Source organism: Aplidium turbinatum, chromosome 3, assembly GCF_918807975.1.
Source record: "Aplidium turbinatum chromosome 3, kaAplTurb1.1, whole genome shotgun sequence".
In the NCBI taxonomy this organism is placed as follows: Eukaryota; Metazoa; Chordata; class Ascidiacea; order Aplousobranchia; family Polyclinidae; genus Aplidium; species Aplidium turbinatum.
In genome coordinates, this window is record NC_137474.1 from 15,079,885 (window position 1) to 15,099,322 (window position 19,438).

Below are 19,438 nucleotides of genomic sequence, written 5' to 3' on the forward strand. Positions count from 1 at the left end.
AAGTCCAGGCTATAAGTTTTACTCATGAGGTCTTGTCTGTCTGTGTAGTGTGTAGTTCATACAACTACTGACATCAAAATTGCACTATTGCTTACAAAAAGTGTTCAAAAGTCCTGATACTGGATCCAGAAATATTCTATTTGAAAAAGCATGATGTCTTAGAACTTAGATGCATTGCTGATAATGATAAGACTATATGATCTGGTTAGCCTAGTCAATTAGTACACAACTGTAGGCTACTGGTAGGTTACCAATTATATGCCATGGGTGTTTTTTGCCACAATTGACTTTCTAAAAAAATAACGCGTTAAAATGTTTTTTTTTAATTTTGTATTTTGCGGTGTGCGGTGCGGTGCGGTGCGGTGCGGTGCAGTGTTAAAGTTCCTGATAAATTGCGGTGTGCGGTGCGGCGTGCGGATAGGTGATTCAGTTGCGGTGCGGTGTGCGGATAAAAATTTTGGGTTTGCTGCATCTCTAGTATGTGAGCGATCTGTCCAGTGTTACCCCAAGATATCTTGGTTCGAGACAGAAGGACGAAAATTTTCCGTTGTTCTGGACGTGTAGCTCACGATCAGCTTCCCGATTATGGAGGTGAAAAGCTGCTGCCACAGTTTTGGTTTCGCTGAATTTCAGTCGCCAGTTCTGGAGATAGGCTGAGAGAGTTTTCATGTCCTGGCTCAAAGTGTCTTATAGATTTTCCCACGACTTTGTGGAGTGGAGAATTGCCAGGTCGTCCGCATAAGCGTATTTTGCGGAGACCTTAGTTGGCAGGTCGTGGGTGTAGATGTTGAAAAGAAGTGGAGCCAGGACCGATCCCTGTGAGACGCTGTTTTTCAGGCGTCTCAGTCTGCTTCGCCGTGAGGTACCGGTGGTGAGGGTGAAGCTTCGATTCCTTACAAGTTCCATAATCATATGAACCATATGTCGGTCAGGAAGAAGGCGAAGCAGCTCGCAAGTAAGGCCGCGATGCCATACGGTGTCATATGCAGCTGTAAGATTTAGAAAGACAGCGCCGGCCTTCTTTTTTTTGCCTCAAAGCAATCTTCGATGTCTTGGATTAAGAGTGTGACCTGATCTACGGTGGATTTTCCGCGCCGAAACCCAGCTTGCTCTTTTGGAAGGAGCGGGTCGATGATTGGGTTGACGCGGGCATAGATCAGTCTTTCGAGGACGATAACTCCTTGAGTCCTCTGGTGGCTTGTGAGGCTTAGGGATCGCAACTACTAAAACTCTTCTCCAGATTTTTGGGATTGTGAGGTGGTGCAGGTAGGAAGAGAGGAATCTACGTAACCAGGACTTTAGGGTATGACCAGCATGGAGCACAAGCTCAGGGCAGATCTTATCCGGTCCTGGAGACTTGTGTGGTTTCACTAGGCGGAGGGCGGTGGCGAATTCTTCTGGAGTGAAATCTCCAGAGATTGTTTCTTCTTGTGGTGTTTCCACTCGCCACAGGGCAGATACTTCCTTGACAACAAAACGGGATGCCTTGCGGTCCTTTGTCTTGTAGACCCCATTCTGCACTAGCTGGGAAGCGATGACATTATCAGAAACGGGGCACTGACGAGGGGAGTTTGCTGAGCGCCCAATGAGGTTGTTGATGATACTCCATGCTTTGCGGCTTGAGTGTGAGAAGTCAATGGTTTGGACAGCTTCGTTCCATCGCTCAAGCTTCTTTGTGTGCAGCCGCACAAATAGTCTGGTGGCGGCGGTGTTAGAAGCAGCACCACTTGTGGCACCTAGGTATGAGCGATGGAGAGCTTCACACTCAGAGTCCCAGAGTGTTTTAGTTGCTAATTTTGTAGTAAAATAGACAAACCGGTTATTTTTCGGCCATTAGTTGTAATTACATTCGGCAACCAACAGGAAAAAAAACAAAAGATAAAAGTGATCAAAAAGGCAAGCAATTATTGTCCTTTCAAGAGTCCATGCACAGTTGCACAGTGGCGTAGCCTACCCATGATGTTTTCAAGGAGAGGAGAGTCGAAATCACTAGCAGAACATGATATCACAGACTCACACTGTGGTTTTAGTTTTAGTTTTATATAGCCTATTTATCTTTTTACTGGGCTTAAAAATTATTACATTGGTGTACCTGGGATCATAGCCGTAGCCCGTAGGAAAGTAAAACCTGTTGGGGATGGATGGTCATTTTATTTTTGTTTGGATGCGAAACGCCGAAACATACATAAAACAAAATTTGCCCAAATTTTGTTTTCGCAAAATTATTTTCAGAAACGCAACATTACTCACAATTGCCGTGGTAGTGTAGTCTACTAACTTCACAGGCAGTGGTGCCGAAGTAGGGGGGGATGGGAAGGATATATCCCCCCCAATATTTTGGCAGCATCCCCCCCAATAATTTAGAAAAAAATATTTGCTTTGAAGTTGTACTTCGATTTAGTTGTTTGCAAGCATCTCGAATTGCTGTTGTTTTTCTTTTATTGATGTTTGATCACATTTCTAAATTGTCTTGGATTTGACGCTAGACAACAAAGGACCTTCATTGAAGGTATTAAGGACGAGTTGGACCAGGCCACTGGCCACGGCACTGCAGTAATGCATATGAGGGGACTCATTGTATTAATCTCCTGTGCAGGCCTTGTGTCTCTGGTATGCAATGGATTAATTTCCTGCGTTTAATCGCAGCTCGTAACTATAGTGTTTTCTATTCTACTGAGAAAACTTGACATTGACTCTTGTGAAGAGCTGTTTCAGACCCTGAAAATCACTCTAGAGAAATATCGTGATTTGGAGTTTGAGAACAATTACAAAAATGCAGTTTCACTTCCGGAAAAATTTGCTGCTAATTTTATCACGCCTTTGCAAGCACCACGGAAAAGAAGAGTCCCTGAAAGATTGGATGGAAGCTCGATGGCAGCTACTGCAGACACTCAACTGCATTATAAAATACATTACAATCAGTTCATGGACAGAGTTATTTCTGAACTGACCGAACGGTTTGAAAGTAGCCTGAATTCCGATTCGGCAAAGTATAAAGAACTTGCACGAATTTTCAAGACCGGCTTAGTTCCTGAAATGGTTGAAATTATCCAGAGCTGAATAGACAATCGATAAGTTATCAATTTGATTCATTCAGAAAGGCAACAGGAGCAAAATTTCTGTGCGATGCTAAAAGAGCTTACCAGGCATTGTCCAAGTTGGAAAAACTTCTCTATTCTCAAATACTCCATCTGATTAAGATCCTCTTAGTTTGCCCGGTAAGCTCTGCTGCTTGTGAGAGATCGTTTTCCAATCTTCGTAGATTGAAAACCTGGCTGAAAAATACTTTGGGACAGGAGATGTCATTTCAGATGATTTCATTGACATCAGATGTCTAATGCTAGCATTGTTTGCAACATTCACCAAAATATTCTTAATGACATCAGCATAAATGACATTGCTAATGAGTTTTCAATGCGCACTACCGTAAGACGCAATATGTTCGGTTGTAACAAGTTCTTGTGATGTGTTTGAAAGTTATTATTTTTGTCATAGCTTCGATGGTTTTCAGTGTCCTGACTAGTGACTTTGTCCTATAGTGCACAAGTGTAGTGATTCTAGTGAAGGAGAGGACAAGAAGAAAAGTATAACTTCTGTTGTTGTTTTTTTGGAAAAACTAAGTATTCATTGGAAGGTCATAGGTTCGAATCCCGCTGGAGGCACCAATTTTTCTTTGTTTGTTTCTTAATCTTGCAGCAGTCATTCACAAGAGCACTGGTAGCACTTTTATCTCCATGATTTCTTATCTGTATATTATGCTGTTAGCAGCTAATTTACCGAGGTCCGGGGATTGTTTAATAAAAATATGCATCTCCCCCAATGTTTAAAATCGTTTAAAATTGGATAAAATGTTTATATATCCCCCCCAATCCTCCACTAACTTCGGCACCACTGTTCACAGGCATCAACTTGGTCGTGTACGAAAACACAGACAAAAAAATGTACAACACCAAAACAAGGCTGAATTAATTTAACATAATACTTGCCTTTATATGATCAATGTTGCTATCATACTATGTTATTGATGGTAGGCTAAATACCTGAGCATATCAACCCTAGGACAGGCAAAGACAAACAGCAGTTTATACAAGAACATCTTGATAGAAAACAGTTAAACTTTAGCCCACAAAAACATGAAATCAAATGCTACAAAATTTACCAGTCGTTTTCATTTAATACTGCATACTTTTTCACTTTGTGCAGGCCAATAGTTAGTTGCTGGGAATCCGGGATCAAATACTCACAAAAGTGGTGTAGGCTATATGCGGCCTCACAACTGCTGATTATTAAAATTTATGATAAACGTTTAACTTGTTTGGCCATATCTAAAAATGATAAGCTATCTTTGTAGTATTTAAGTTAAGTTTTGTGAGCATACCATTCGTCTTGGTAAGATTGATTTGTCCAACAAGTGGATATTTTTGCCCAAATATTTTTACAAACAACTACATAAGTATAAAGGATATAGAGAAAAAAGAAAAAATCCTCATAAGGTTACCAGCAGCCTACCCAGCAAGGATTCAAAATTCTACCAATGAAGAAATGTAGACTAGTGTGTTACTGCGTATACCTCAACGAATATCTGTAATAAGCTTACCACAGCTCCCCAATTGCATTATTTTGTGTTTAGTTTCTACAGATAGTGAATCGAAACTTAACATTCTGCCCAAATTGCCATGCTAAATTTTCCAAAATTGTCGATGCTACATTTTATATTGTATTTTATACAAAATACAACACTATAAACACCTACAAAGTTACTAAACAGGTAGAATGTTGAAAATTTATGGTAAGAATTGATTTGTTCAAATACGGGGGTGTGGGGGGCGATCGCCCCCTGCCCCCATCTCCTACGGCTATTGGGAAGATGGATTTAGTCATAGAATTATTACTTGCTTAGTCGATAGCAACGTTGTTAATTGGTTTGACCGTGTGATACAAAACATATTAAATGCTGTACTGTACTTCGTTAATTTACTGAAACAGTTTTTGAAGGAGGGGCATGACCTATTCCCTATCTCTGCGTACGCCACTGCCCATGCATCTTCGTTTGACACTTAACATCTCATTCATTCATTCACAGAGCACCATCCCTGTCTACAGAAACTACGAATAACCTTGTGCAGTCTCAACACAGTGTCTGGTGGAGGTGGACAAAAGTTTAGTTGAGGTGTCTGGTTTAGATCGGCACCTTCCCAGACAGCAAATTAATCGTTTTTTTTTTACTTTAATTCAACATATGCAGACGCAATCTAAAGTCTCCGCCTAAACTCTCCACCTAAAATCATAATCTCTAATAAACTTGTTGGTTTTTAAAGTAATATTTGCAGCTGGTTGTCCATATCAACTCGACACTAAAAGACAAGGACATAAACAGACAAACAAGACATCCTTAGGCTATAGTGTTCGAAATAAGTAGAGCTAACTCCTCGAAGTACTCAATTTTGTCCAAAACGTGTTGCTTCAGGCGCTTTGTGTTTCTTTTTATGCATATCAATTTTGGAATACTTTCTCTCGTGCCTACATTAAACATTTACGTGTTGCATACAACGATGCCTTTCGTACGTTGTATGGTCTTATCTCGTTAAAAATCCTTATGCTCGCACTATTCAAATTTAAACAAAATATTTTGATCTTTGAAAATTTAAAGTACCCCGGTACGTAGCCTTTTTTGCATATCTCTTTACAACTTTTTATGTCGATGCCAATCTTCAAATATTGTTACAAGAATGTTTTCTACAATTCTGACGCTCTTGTGAAATCGTAATTTTTCTATTGTGCCATTCACAGTTAACTCATTGACAATTTTCTACAATCGCATTGTCTGTTAACTGCATTTTTGGGATTATGAGCTGGCCTGCATGTTTTTTTAACTGATTTTATTTTGCATGTTTTGCAGGAAATATGCACCTATCAGTCTGATGCAAATAACTAAAATTCGTTATAATAAGCAAAAGTTAGCATTGCAATTACGCATTACCTTTTACCAGGTTGTTTATGAGTATTTCTTTTCACAACTTCATTTATCAAGAATTGCTATTTTTCAAGTACACAAAAACGATTTTTGAAGTAATATTGATTTTTAAGATCACATTGTTTCGCTGATCTGATTCTGATCTTTAAGATCACGTCTTCTTGGTGATCTTGATTTTGATTTTTAAGATCATTCAACCGGTGATCTTGCCCGTCTCTGCTTATAAGACAGTGGTTCTCAAGCCATGGGCCGCTAAGCCTTTGATTGCAAAGAAATTGTAGAACTATGCACAAGGCTCAATCACAAAGGGGCAGAGAAAACTATTTCAGAAAACAAACAAGTTTATTTTGGGCCGAGGCGAACAAGGGTTAGAAAAACACTATTAGATAGGAAAAGGGAAACACTTTCAACAAATGTTCGACATATCAAGAAAAGCACAAACACTTTGTGCTCACGTGTTGTGAAATTGTTATGAAAAACAACGAGCAGAGCAATCAAAGACCTGAGTTGTTAAACAGTAGAACTAGTTTAGGTACATTTTGTAGAAATTGAGTTATCACCAAAAACATGTTGTATGACGATCAATGCCTGTCACAAAGAAAATTTGATTTTAAAAAACGGGTTAATTTCGCTACACGCTGGTGTTTGCATAGAAATAAATGATTGAACAGCGGTGAAAGAACTTTAACTTTCTTTATCTCAAAAGTCGTATTAATTTTGAACTTAAGTAGTTTTTCAACTCAGGTTTTCGATTGCAACTTCAGCAAATTTTACATCCAAGGAATAGATAGATACGGCAAGTCATGTGTCTGACGTCTCACTTTGTTTGAACTGCATATACTGTACCTTCCCCTCATTAATTATATCATTCCGGTTATTGTGACAAAAGTGACAATTTTCATCTATCAGAAATAAGTGACATATTGATAAGGAAGCCGAATGTGTTTTGTCAAGATCAGGCTGACGAACTCCGCATCGCCCAAGTGCTGAACTGCCAACAGCGTGTCATAAAAAACCCACAGCACTATTGTTACAAGAATTAGAAGAACTCTTATTTCAAACAACTGTAAGCGCAAGGTTACAGTCAAATGATAACTAGGGCAACCAATTTTTTGACCTAAAAACTTGAAATTTTGACTTTATAATTTACAAATTTTGACCTAATTTTGACCAATAACTTTCTGCGTTTGCAACCCAAATGCGAAATACAAACCATATTAGAAATCAAACCATTAGGCAAGGATATCGTCTTTTTCTAATGAAATAAAAGAAAAATGTGGAAGACTCAACGACACTACAGCTAACGAACAGGTACCGGTAATGAAAGTCACTCGAAAAACTGCAAAAGATAAATATGGAGTGTCTTTAAATATCCCGAAATTACTGAGAGGGTTCTGCAGTATTGCACTTCAACATCAAGTAATGTTTTACATTATCGCCTTTGAAGTTCCTGTCTTCTGTCATTTACCTTTAGGTGTTTTTGGTAAACTCAGAAGCGTAATCAAGCAGTGTAGCCTACTACAAACTTTAGAAGAATTTGATTGTTTAATCTTAAAAATAATTATAGGCCAGCTAAAGAAAACTTTGAGAACATCAGGAAAGTAAAACTCAATACTAAATGTATAATGGTTTGAGCAATCATCTAACCAAGAACAAAGACCACGTTACCTGCCTTCCACGCCTAGCCTACTTATTCAATCGTCAGTAGTGGGTGAAACAAAATTAATACGTCAAAAATCAATATCTGTGTAGTTTTAATAAAATATCAATTGAAAGAAGAAAAACTTCGTTAAAAGAAAATTTTGACCTAACCATAAAATTTGACTTTTTTTTTACTTAATAACTTTGAAACCTCTCTTCGTGTCAGCCTGAAATTTAGTTTATGGACGTTTTATAAACTTTGAACAAGGCAGAAAAATTTTGACTTTATTGACTTTTGGTTGCCCTAATGATAACATTGCTATTAAACTAACATTGCACGGGACCACAAAACGTGAAATGTAGATTGTTGTGTTTCTTTTTTTATTTAAATTGCAAGACCAAACGGAATTATGACAGTCTGAGGCTACTATAAAAGGCTATATAGTAGCCTACATACTCTCAGACAGCAGTGCCGTTTTATAGACAAAATTATAGAAATGACTTCTTCACAGCATAGTGAATGATGAATTTGTAAAAAAGTCAACCAATATTGATTTTTGATGTAATTGGTTTGTAAAAATCTGTTAAATTTCTAAATTATGGGTTCACAACGAAGGGAAGTCCATTAACTTCTGGGTGATCTTTCCACAATTCCTCCATTCCATAAACTTTGCTGCGCTCTTCTATCCACTTGTCGGCAATGGCGGACTGTTCAAGACTGAAGTGATTCCTCCAGTCGCCAATTTCCCCCTTTCTGATAAACGGTAATTCGTCAGGTCGAGGTCCCCTACACTGAAAAAACAATTAAAAAACAATGCAACAAACGGAAAAACTGTTTGCGGCTGTCTTGCAACAGTATTAAGGTGCTTTGGTACAGTAGCAAATACTGTTTGAACTTTAAATGCCATAAACAAAAAGTGACGTCAATGCAATACAAGGCAATTTTACGCGAAAAGTAATTTTCAGGAAAGGGAGAGGTAGGCGGAGGGTTTGAATGTAAATTTTATAAAAAAAATTTTTAGAGGTCTTAGAATGTCCTTTTGTAGCCTATCCTAAAAAGGCTAGGTTGGAATTAAAATGAACTCCCTCCCTACTTATAAATCGTTTGAATAGTGAACAAATCAAATACTTAAAAATGATTTCTTAAAGCAGTTAGACTATGATCTCCGCTAAAGATTTCTATATTTATTGCATTAGACCTATGAAGGATCGTGTGAGCACAATCTTGCCACCCCTCTCGCACGGCCTACTAGAACACGGCCAAATATGTTGCTATTTGGGAAAATTTCTAAGAGTCTTAATTGCTACAATCATTGCCATTTTCTCCCACTTACAGAAGTATAAAATTAGATATGTATGTTAAGCACAATTTATGCAATAATAATGTAAAATATGTGAGACTTTCCAACTGCATCCTGGATATAGTCTCATCATACAGCCTTTAGGTTTATTGTATAGCAGGATCTTTAGCCAGTAGCCATATTTTACTTGCAAAATTAAACTCAATGGTGAAAAACGAAACAAACTAGAATTTAAATAGGCACATCAGATGAACAGCTTATAACATACAATCCACAAAATACCCTTGATATTTTAAATGGAACATGCAATTGCACCAAAAACGACACACCAAACGATACTACCTCCAGAGTACAGTGGGAAAGTCTTACTTATTACTTTATCATTGTGTAAACTGTGCTCAACGTACATATCTAAACTCCAGTTAAACAAGTCAAAAATATGTCTAGGTGCAAATATTATTTATTTTACTGACTTCTGGAAATGGGAAGATGACAGATATGTTATAGAGATGATTGTAACAATTCAGACTCTTGGAATTTTTCCCAAATAGCAACATATTTGGCCGTGTTCTGGTAGGTCGTGCCTCCCGAAATTCACTAGTGGGCCCTTTTGGTTAGTGATGGCTCTTAAAAATAGACAAGAAAGAGTTATGTTATAGAAGCAAGCTCATTTAATGTAGTAAAAAAATTACATTCATTATTTTATCAAAGAGTAAACAACTCGAAGATATTTTACAGGGATATCTTGACACTATACGGGATGCGAAACTCTAAATCGGCCCGTTCATTGGCGTCCAACTGAAGGGCTAACTATGCTGTCTACATTGTATTGCACAATGTTGTGTTACTGCATGAGAATGTTTGTTTTGCACAGGCTGTTTTTACTTGATGGTTTCATTAAAGTGGTATTTGTTATGTTTTTTATAAAAGTATTAATATTTCATAAGTTTATTGCCTATTACATAATAAAGTTACATGAAGAACGGACAAAATAAAAAAAACAACGACTATTGTCGTATTGTGCATTAACTTGGCGAGCAAGTTACACAAAACAAATATCATTGAACATTTAGATATTATTACTATAAACTGTAACCACAATCAAGTGATGACATAACTTCAAATATTCGCAGTCTTGCGTGAACTACCACTCATAAGCTTGCGAACTGTTCGAGCCATCTTCCCGAGTTCCTCGCGCCTGGGAGCGTTCAAACGTTTATTCTATGAAAATGTTCACCTTACCAAAGCCAAGCTCTGCTTTTATTTGCGCAGAGACGTCATACGGCTTGCAGGCTGATGTGGTTTCGGCTTTTGTCATTCGGCTTGCAGGCAAGAGATCCTTCATACCATTAAGATCCTTCTTGCACTCAGTTCAGTTGCAGAAGAAAAAAATAGTATTAGCAGAGGGTGGGAATCGAACCCACGAAATCGAAATTGCTACTCCTCTGCCCTAACCATTAGGCAACGGTGGTTGTGGTGAAGCATTCAGTTAAATTTTTTTGTATCAAAATTTTTCGATCAGAACATCACGTGTCGAGTCACATGACAGAAATCAGCTGAATCGCGAATGAACATGTCACGCATGATTGCGTACCTTTTCGACGAGTGGGTAATGTTAAAGTGCCTATACCTCATCCCATATAGCAGGGGTTCTCAACTTTTTTTGCTGTTCGTACCCCTTTGTCAGGTCAGAGCATTCTTTGTAGGCTACCCCCAAAAAAATTCTGATTGAATTTTTCAAGTATATATTGCTAAATTAAATTGGTTTTATAGCTCAATTAAATGTTAAACCGATATTTCGCACAAAAATGCAAAAATTACCAAAATAAATTAAATGTCAGTTGTTTTGTTTGTCACTTAGTGAGATATTTGTTGCTGCTTCATTGATAAAATTCGCTCAAACGATGGTTCGATTTTACTCAAGGCAACACGTAAATCATCTCCAGTTGCAGACGATTTTGTTTGTTTGTTTGTTTGTTTATCTTTATCCTGCATTGCGGGAAAGCGGACTTGAGCGCTATGCATCGGTGTACGCCTTCCGACATACACCTGACCCACGCTGCAGCCGACTGCAATGTCTGTTTCCGGTTGTCTACTTTACGTATGACTTAAATTTGGAACTACCCATTACTCGAAATCGATCACTAGGTAGAGGCAATTATCGTAAAGTTTCTTGCCCAGAGAAACAACAGCAAGTGCGGGTGGCTGGAGTCGAACATGCAGGCTCTCGACTGCGAGCCCAACGCGCTAACCACTCGGCCATGGCTGCCGACTATGCTGCACGATTTCTGTACTTATTCTTGATGTAGGCCTACATCATGGTCGAAAAGCCACTTCCACAGTAATAAGTTGTTGAGAAGAGAATTAACACTGTCATGGCTTCCATAGCAATTCTTGGGAAGGTTTCATATAGCAACACACTAAAAATCTTCTAACTTTAATTTGTCAAAAAGCAGTTTCAATTTTTGGTTTTGATGATGTTCTCCTGCAAATTATCCTCATCCGACATTTTTGTTAAATCAAAAAGAAATGGATTTATAATCCAAAGCTGGAAATAATTCAATTCACCAGCAAAAAGTACGGTAACCATCGAAAAAATCAACCAGCATCTTTAAATGGGATTTCATTTTTGACATTTTGCAGCAAAGAGTTATTAGCAATTTGATGAAGACAAGGAAAATTAGCAAGGTTTCCATTTTCATTTTGAGCAGCAGCAAGTAAAAAAACACATTGTTATGAGACAATGAGGCTACTTAGCCAACTAAGCCTAGCTCAACATTTGTAGAAAATTGTTTTTTTTTCAAAGCAAAGACCGTAATGGCATATTATCTTCACAATTCCAAAATAAAACTGCAATGTGAAATCTGTTTGAAAAGCTGATCTGTGGCCCAAGGATTTTCGTACGCCTTGATATTTAATCTTGTACCCCCAGGGGGTACGTGTACCCCCGGTTGGGACCCCCTGCCGTATAGTGTCAAGACATCTCTGACTTTTAGAAAAAAGTAGCAGCCTAAATATGCCGACAATAGTCTACGGTAGCGAATCTGGAAAAAGTTAAAGCAAGACCAGAATTTTAACAAAGCAAAATTAATAAAACAAATAGACAATGCAAAACTTAATGTTCAAAAAAGTAAAATTGGACTGAGGGTGTGGGAGGCTTTCCCCCGGTAAATTTTGACAAATATAATCTTGTTTTAGTCATTTTTGAAGCAATAATGTTTTTTTTTTTTATTAACATGCGCAGTTTGTATGTAACCAAATTCATCCAACTAAAATTAAACTTGGATAGAAGGTTTGCTCTAGAGCTCTATGAGCACAATACAAGATTGTGTTTACTTCAATCATGGCCACCTGGAGATGCGGCCTGATGTGTCACATTTTGCAGATTTTGATTACAGCCACTGCTAGTGTTTGACTGGCATTTTTTGAGATTTTTTACTTTTTGTTGTCTCCTAATGATATAAAAGCTTTTTGTTGCCTTGAGGAAGCGATAGCAAATGAGAAAAAATACGTAAGTTGAAAACGCTGAATCAGACTGTGATTGAAAAATTAACAGTCTGACTAAAATCTTCGAAATCAAATTTTCTTTGTTTTTCAACATGTGAGGATGTTAAAACCTATTGTGTCATCTGGGGAAAACAGTAAATAAAGCGTAAAAATATAATTTAAAAAAAAATTTATATTAAACATTCGCCCAAAGCTAGCAAAATCTGAAAATTTCTGCAAAATGTGACAAATCAGGCCGTATCTTTAAGTAGCCATGCTTCAATTTATGCAGACATTAGGCCTAGCACAAATTTTCAGAAGCATGCAATGCAAAACTTGAATGTCAATAAATTGTCACAAGTCAACAATTTGAAAGTAACTTGCTGGAGCATGAACAAAAAGATTATTTTTAGGGTAATTTAGGAAGTTGAGTTTGAAAATGAGGTCAGTTTTCAGTATGATGTGATGTGGTTCCGTTAACGTGTAATGGCTTCAGTAAAAAAAAAACAGATTTGATAAGGGAAAACTGACTTCATTCTCGGATTCTCCACCCTCGAAAACCCCTAAAGCCCCTTTTATCTTTGTTGCATCACAAATGGTGTTGACCAGTGTTATGCAAATCATAGGATCTGCCTGGTTTCATTTTATTTATATTTGAAACAATTTTATTATGCATTATAAGCTAGTTTTTTTAATTTGTTACATTACACTTTTATTTAAAGTTACATTTATTTTTATTTCACTTACAAAAACGCTAGAGCTGTCTTTGGTCATTTTCTTGAAACTACTTTGAGTAATAATCTTTTGAAGTACTTCTTGATCATTTTTTATCAAAGACTTTTCATAATTCTTCCCAAGAAAACGAGCGATTTGCAAAATGTTTGTTTCAGGATCTTTTTTCAAGTCTTCATAAAGCAGGAAAAGCACATTTGGTTGATGACGTTTCTTGTACCATTCACCAACATGTTCAAAGTACTCTCCAAACTCAACTTGTCCTTTCAAATACTCATCAAATATACCATCCAACGTAACACCAGGACAAAGGTAAAATTCAACAAATCCTTTAACATGATAGTAATATGAAACTAAAGCATCTTTTGGGTTTCTTGTTATGACAATATACTTTGCATTTGGATTTTGTGGGATAAAGGGATAAGGCAAATGAGTTTTAATTATTCGTGGAAACTCCTGATTATCTATTGACTGTGTGAACTCGCATCCGTCAAACTCCAACATCGAAGTCACATCTGGTAGCTTCTTGTTTGTTGGTATTGGATCACCATAGTGTGTAATGAGCCACACAATATTCTGCATCCACGTCGTTCCACATTTTGGATATGTACAGATAAAGATATCACTATCCTCAGCTTTGTACTTCACAGCAGAATCCAAGACTTTTTGTTCAAAAATAGGTGGATACAAAACATGCAAATCTTTATCAGGATGCTTTAAATTCGCAAATTGGGGACAAATGCTTAAGTTGTCCATTTTTGTTAAAGTTTTTAGGTTTACTTTAAATTTACGAAAGTTATATTTGGGCCAACTGAAGCTGCGTACAAATTGTGTTCTGATAAAACTGCTGCGATGTGATACGATATGCCTAGTAACCTTTAGACAGTTTTTTTTAGCGACTACGTCCACCCAATTAATTACATTCTGGGTAGAGGTGAGCAGTGTTTTGTCAACAACCATCTTGAACCCCAGCGAGTCGAACCAGGGAAGTTTGTAATTTCACATCAACATTCTTTTTTTTTAGCTCAACCACACCTTACCTAACCTAGTAAGATTAGGCTACTTAACAGTTTAAAGCGTTTCTAGCATGTATTTGTTAAACATTGTTTTCTTTTAAGCCACCATACATATTTTAATCTGAATACTTTCTTTAGGGCAGCGTTTCTTAACCGGGGGTGCTAGCACCCCTTGGGTGTGCTGGAATAGACTGTAGGGGGTGCTAAATGCATGCAGTATAATACCAAAAAAATGCCATTTTACTTTTCTGCATTTTTTCGTCTTTCTGCCAGTATCAGTAGTTGTCATATCAATGATTGCTGTTTCGAAGTAGCCTACATGGTTTGCTGTTATTGTGGTCATCTCCCAGTCAAGTACGCAAATTGATCCTGAGTAGTTTGTGCGAACTTACCTGATGGGTGCTTTGTTATAATATTGTTGCTCACCTTTCGCTTCTACAGTAGAAACCATCATGGCAAAATACGTTCCCACAAATCACTCATATCCAGAGTGGATACAGCAGCCCTTCTTGGCAGACATGAGTGATGATAATAAACTGAAGGAGGAGCTGATTGACATGCAGGTGAATTAGAGTTGTCAGACAAAATTTCGTCCTTCCGCTTGCTGATTTCTGGTGTGATCAGTTGACAGCATATCCTGTATTGGCACGAGCAACTCTGGAATTGATCGTTCCATTTCTGACTACCTACCTGTGTGAAAAGGCGTTCTCCACCATGCTCCAAATCAAAACAATTGGCCGGAACCGCCTTCAACATGGGTTCCTCCACGATATGAGAGTGGCTTTGACCAACACAAAGCCTCAAATTGAGAAATTGGTCACACATAAGCAACAACAGAAATCACATTGTTACATGTGTAACTAGTTACCCTGCTGGGTAGCTTAAGCTTGTCCATGTTCTTTCAATATTCTCGGGTTTTCCTATTTCTTTTTTCACCAATGACGACAGTAGTTTTGAAGAATAAACAAAATGATCAATTTGTAGGCTACATCGCTTTCCTTTCAATAGTGCAGGCCAAAGTTTAATGTCGGCGCCGAAATTTTGACATGCTTTTTGATCGCTGGCGGTATATTTTGTATTTTTTGTCGCCTAACAAACTGTGCTGTTGTTTTAAGAGAGTTGATTCACTTACATATGGTTATAATTGAATTTCTGTTGGTGAATGAAAGTCAAATACGGTACCAAATCCTGAATCAACTTCGTTAAAACAACTGTACCGGTAGGCTACAGTTTGTGAAACAACAAGAGACTTCACTACAAAATATATCGCCAGCGATCTGAGGGCATGTCAAAATTTCGGCCTCTACTAAACTTTTGGTCGGCACTGTAGTAGTCGTATGTCAACGATAGTTAGAGGGTGCTAGACTGTTCAGGCCTGTTTACAGGGGGGCTAGAGTTAGAAAAGGTTAAGAAACGCTGCTTTAGGGTAACTTATTGGATGCATCTTTCTTCTGGACGCAAAGTCAGAAAAAAAAATAATGGATTATTTTTTCTTAATCAGAACACTAAAATTTTCCGATCCCAGCAATAAGGCTTTGTTTTTCAACGGATCGGATATGGATCTCGTTTTTTTTTTCGTTTTTTTTATTTTTTTATAAAAGTCACATCAGGATCGAATCTGGATCCCAAATTTGCATGTTTTTTTTTAAATTAGCCCCTGACAACATCTCCAAACCAATGAAAGTTTTCAAGCTTAGTGTTTGTGTGCATAGCTTACCTGCGAAAACCGTAGGCTCTATGAAATGCCTTCGCCTAGCAGCTGTGATGCCTTCAATGTAGGCTACTATGTAAACATCTTCCAGCAAAAACATTAAAAATATGTTAACTTTTCATTTTGTGAAATAAATTTTCAGAATTAAAATCAAATCGGTGAGGTTTCGGATCTGCAAATCTGCAATATCCAGAAATTGTCGGATCCACAACTCAAAAAGCCAAAGCTGAATCGCATCAGGATCCCAAAATCTTGAATCCGTACACCTCTGATAAATTCCAGAGGTGTACAGGATACGGACCGGCATCTCACTGTTTTTTAACGGCTGTGGATCGGGTCTGTTTTTTTATTTTATTTTTTTTTATGAAAACCAGATCGGATCCAGATCCTAATTATTGAGCTTACATTGAGTTGACAAATGATGATCGATTTTCATTATTACAGCCTATACCTTACTAGGCTTCTTCTTCATCGTGTGTCTGTGGGTCTCTGGGCTTACTGTAAATGTTTTTGTTGTTGTTTTACTATCCTCTGAATGTTATTTCAATATAGCAATAGTGGTTGTGTCATGCTGTATGGAATTATGCATTTGAATGGAAAAAAATAGCATAGCCTATGACATTATGGCAAGTAAGAATGCTTGTTATATAGAAACCAAAAAGTACTAGAAGAAATGATTATGATCACACTATAATACATGAGGTAGTAAAGTAGTAAGTAGGCTGCCGTACGCCTACTGAGTACGATCAGTGCCAGTCTTTGGGGTGTGCAAACCGTGCGATTGCACAGGGCCCGCAATTTACTCAGAAAATGCAGTAATTTTGTCATTCCCAATGGAAAATTCAACAAAGGAATTAGCAACAAGAAAACATAAAAACTCAACGGGTGAAACCTATTTTGTCCCCTGAACATTTCGTACCCTGAAAAGATCGAGAAAAAAAAACAGAGCCGAAGTCGCTGATCGGAGTTGCCGCAAACATTTCAAATTTCTCTCGATCTTTTCAGGGGACGAACTAGGTCGAAGTTTGATTTTGTTACTCCGATTTCAGGGTACGAAATCCAGGTACGAATTTTTCAGGGGACGAAATAGGTTGCATCCAGACTCAACATAGAGACATAGCTTTATTTCCGAAAAATGCTGAAAAAAGCATGATCTTTCAACCCTTTTGCTATGCCACCGGACATTGCGGACAGCACTATTTTACAGTAATATTCATACCTAAATTTTTGTTGAACATGCTCTCAGAATGCCCCAAATTCAAAGTAATTTTTCAAAATTGTCTGGGGGGCCCCCAGACCCCCCGCCACTGGGTGTCCGTCAGGCTTCGCTCGCCGACCGTCAAACCACCCCCTCCCCTTTCAAAATACCTAGCTACGCTACTGAATTGGATCATTGTCATTGGGGCCCGCAAAGCATATGATATTCCGCACAGGGCCCGAAATACCCTAAGACCGGCACTGGTACGATCCTACTGAATTTCATACATCTATTTTGCAAACATTTTTTTAGAAAAAGTATGAATCTGTCATGTCATGAAATACTTTTATAGTAAACTTTCAGACGACATAAAATTAACTCCTATACGATATAGCCTACCGTATCTAGAAATTGTCGAATCCGGATCTTAAAAACCAAAACTCGCATCCGATCAAGATCCTAAAAATCGTAGATCCGTCAGAGTCGGACGGATCCAACATTTTTAGGATCCTGATTCCATCTGGCTTTTGGTTTTTGAGATCCTATTGTAACCGTTTGACCACGCAATTTTAACCTGGTACAACCTCTTACTGATTACGCTTTATTTAAGATCACACTTTGCTATTAGTTATTTTCAAGCAAATGTAGCCTACTTAGGGTATAGCCTACAATTGAAAATCTTTTAACTTCGCAAACTTTGTTTGTTTATTCTTTGTTAAAACTGGCTCAATCTCAAATATACCCTACATCTTATGTGAAGATGGGGTGATAACATAGCAACCACTAACCTATATCAACTACGAACACCAAAGTTTGTTTTTAAGGTTCAAAGTAAGACTATCGTTTTTTACATAATGATTTCGGTCCACCTTTACCAGAATCTAGTCTCGTAGGAAGTTAATTGCAACTTCCGAATGCCTGGCTCTACTCCAGACTTAAAATACCTGGCCAGTGCTGGAACTTCTAGCACAAGGTGAATTGCAAATTGCCTACGTGCGTTTTGTGTTTAAGTTTCGAAGGAAACTGTTTGTTTATCTCACCTCATACCTTGCTTGCGTTTGTAAAAGCAAGCAGAGCCATGTTTGCACAAACTGTATAAATTGACATTAGTATGCTGATTCTGTGCAATATGAACGCGTCGAAACGGAAATACAGCAGTAGGCCTATATGAACTATAGCAACCCCAATGGCGTACATAAGGGGCAGAGAGGAGTTAGGGATCAAACAGAAAATTCTTTTGTCTTTTCATTTCAAGATCTTAGTTATTTGATTTCGGTGTGCGCAGGGATACCAAAGGAAAAACCTGACTTGGCGATTTTCCACGTTCTTTGTGTTTAACATGCTACCATAAAACGATTTTCAATAAAATTTTGCCCCATTGCGGTATGATCAGCATTCCGCGCGTACTTTTGTCAGAGCTTTCAAAACCAGAATGGGCCTGAGCAGCGAAGCGTGCGACTGTACAGTCTACGTAATAAAAGACGAGCAATCAGCTGATCACGCAACAGTTGTTAATGCCGGCGATTTAACTGTAGGCTATGTATGTATGTACATCAAAACATCAGATTTCAACATCAAAACATCAGACAGTTTGCTCAAAACCTCAGATCTGAGGTTAAAACATCAGATGTTGTAACGTGGCTTTTGTTATTGCTGTCTTTTGTGACGTATTCTTGAGCTGTGTTTGCACTTTTTGGTCGTTTTGAAAATAAATGAAACATTGGACTTTGGGCCTTGCCAGCGCCATTGAAAACAAATTTTTTTAGGTAATTTTTTTTTTAAATGTATTCTTGAATGTTCAGTTTACGCATTTTAATGCTTAATTCCCGTTTGAAAATTTCATTTAGTATGCCTTTAAAAGAGATGAAATGCTAATTTGTGATAATCTTACAATGCAGAAAGCGTCCTAAAGTAAAAAATATTTGGGTTTGCGTAAAAATTGTTTGTTTAAGATGTAGGCTAGCCTACTGACCAAGTGGTCAATGCAATGTAAATTATGAATACAGGCCACTGTCCACAATTAAACGTGATAATTGACCGGTCTTTCCTTTGAAATAGAGTAATAGACCAACCATGGCCACCTGGAGATGCGGCCTGATTTGTCACATTTTGCAGATTTTGATTACAGCTACTGCTAGTGTTTGACTGAGATTTTTTGAGATGTTTTTACTTTTTGCGGTTTCCTAACGACAAAAAACTTTTTTGTTGCCTTGGGAAAGCAGTAGCAAATGAGAAAAAGTAAGTTGAAAAACGCTAAATCAGACTGTGATTGAAAATTAACAGTCTGACTAAAATCTACAAAATCAAATTTTCTTTGTTTTTCAACATGTGAGGATGTTAAAACCTATTGTGTCATCTGGGGAAAAGAATAAAGAAAGC

General features: G+C 37.7%; 1 protein-coding gene across 1 annotated transcript; it reads right to left on the reverse strand.

Annotated features, from left to right (window-relative positions):
- Window positions 1–5,978: 5,978 nt before the first annotated feature.
- LOC145767218 (sulfotransferase 1C2A-like) lies at window positions 5,979–13,945 on the reverse strand. Its single transcript, XM_082579001.1, has 2 exons — window positions 13,150–13,945; window positions 5,979–8,407 (listed from the first exon to the last, which is right to left on the reverse strand). Exons 1-2 carry the CDS (start codon window positions 13,888–13,890, stop codon window positions 8,213–8,215), a joined length of 936 nt encoding a protein of 311 aa, XP_082435127.1. The 5' UTR covers window positions 13,891–13,945; the 3' UTR covers window positions 5,979–8,212.
- Between the last annotated feature and the right edge of the window lie 5,493 nt (window positions 13,946–19,438).

Excerpts from the sequence above, each read along its gene's own strand:
- LOC145767218 (XM_082579001.1), bottom strand. The coding sequence starts at position 13,890 with ATGGACAACTTAAGCATTTGTCCCCAATTTGCGAATTTAAAGCATCCT. Across the intron at positions 8,408-13,149 it reads AAGACAGCTCTAGCGTTTTT|TGTAGGGGACCTCGACCTGA; the intron begins GTAAGTGAAATA and ends TTGTTTTTTCAG.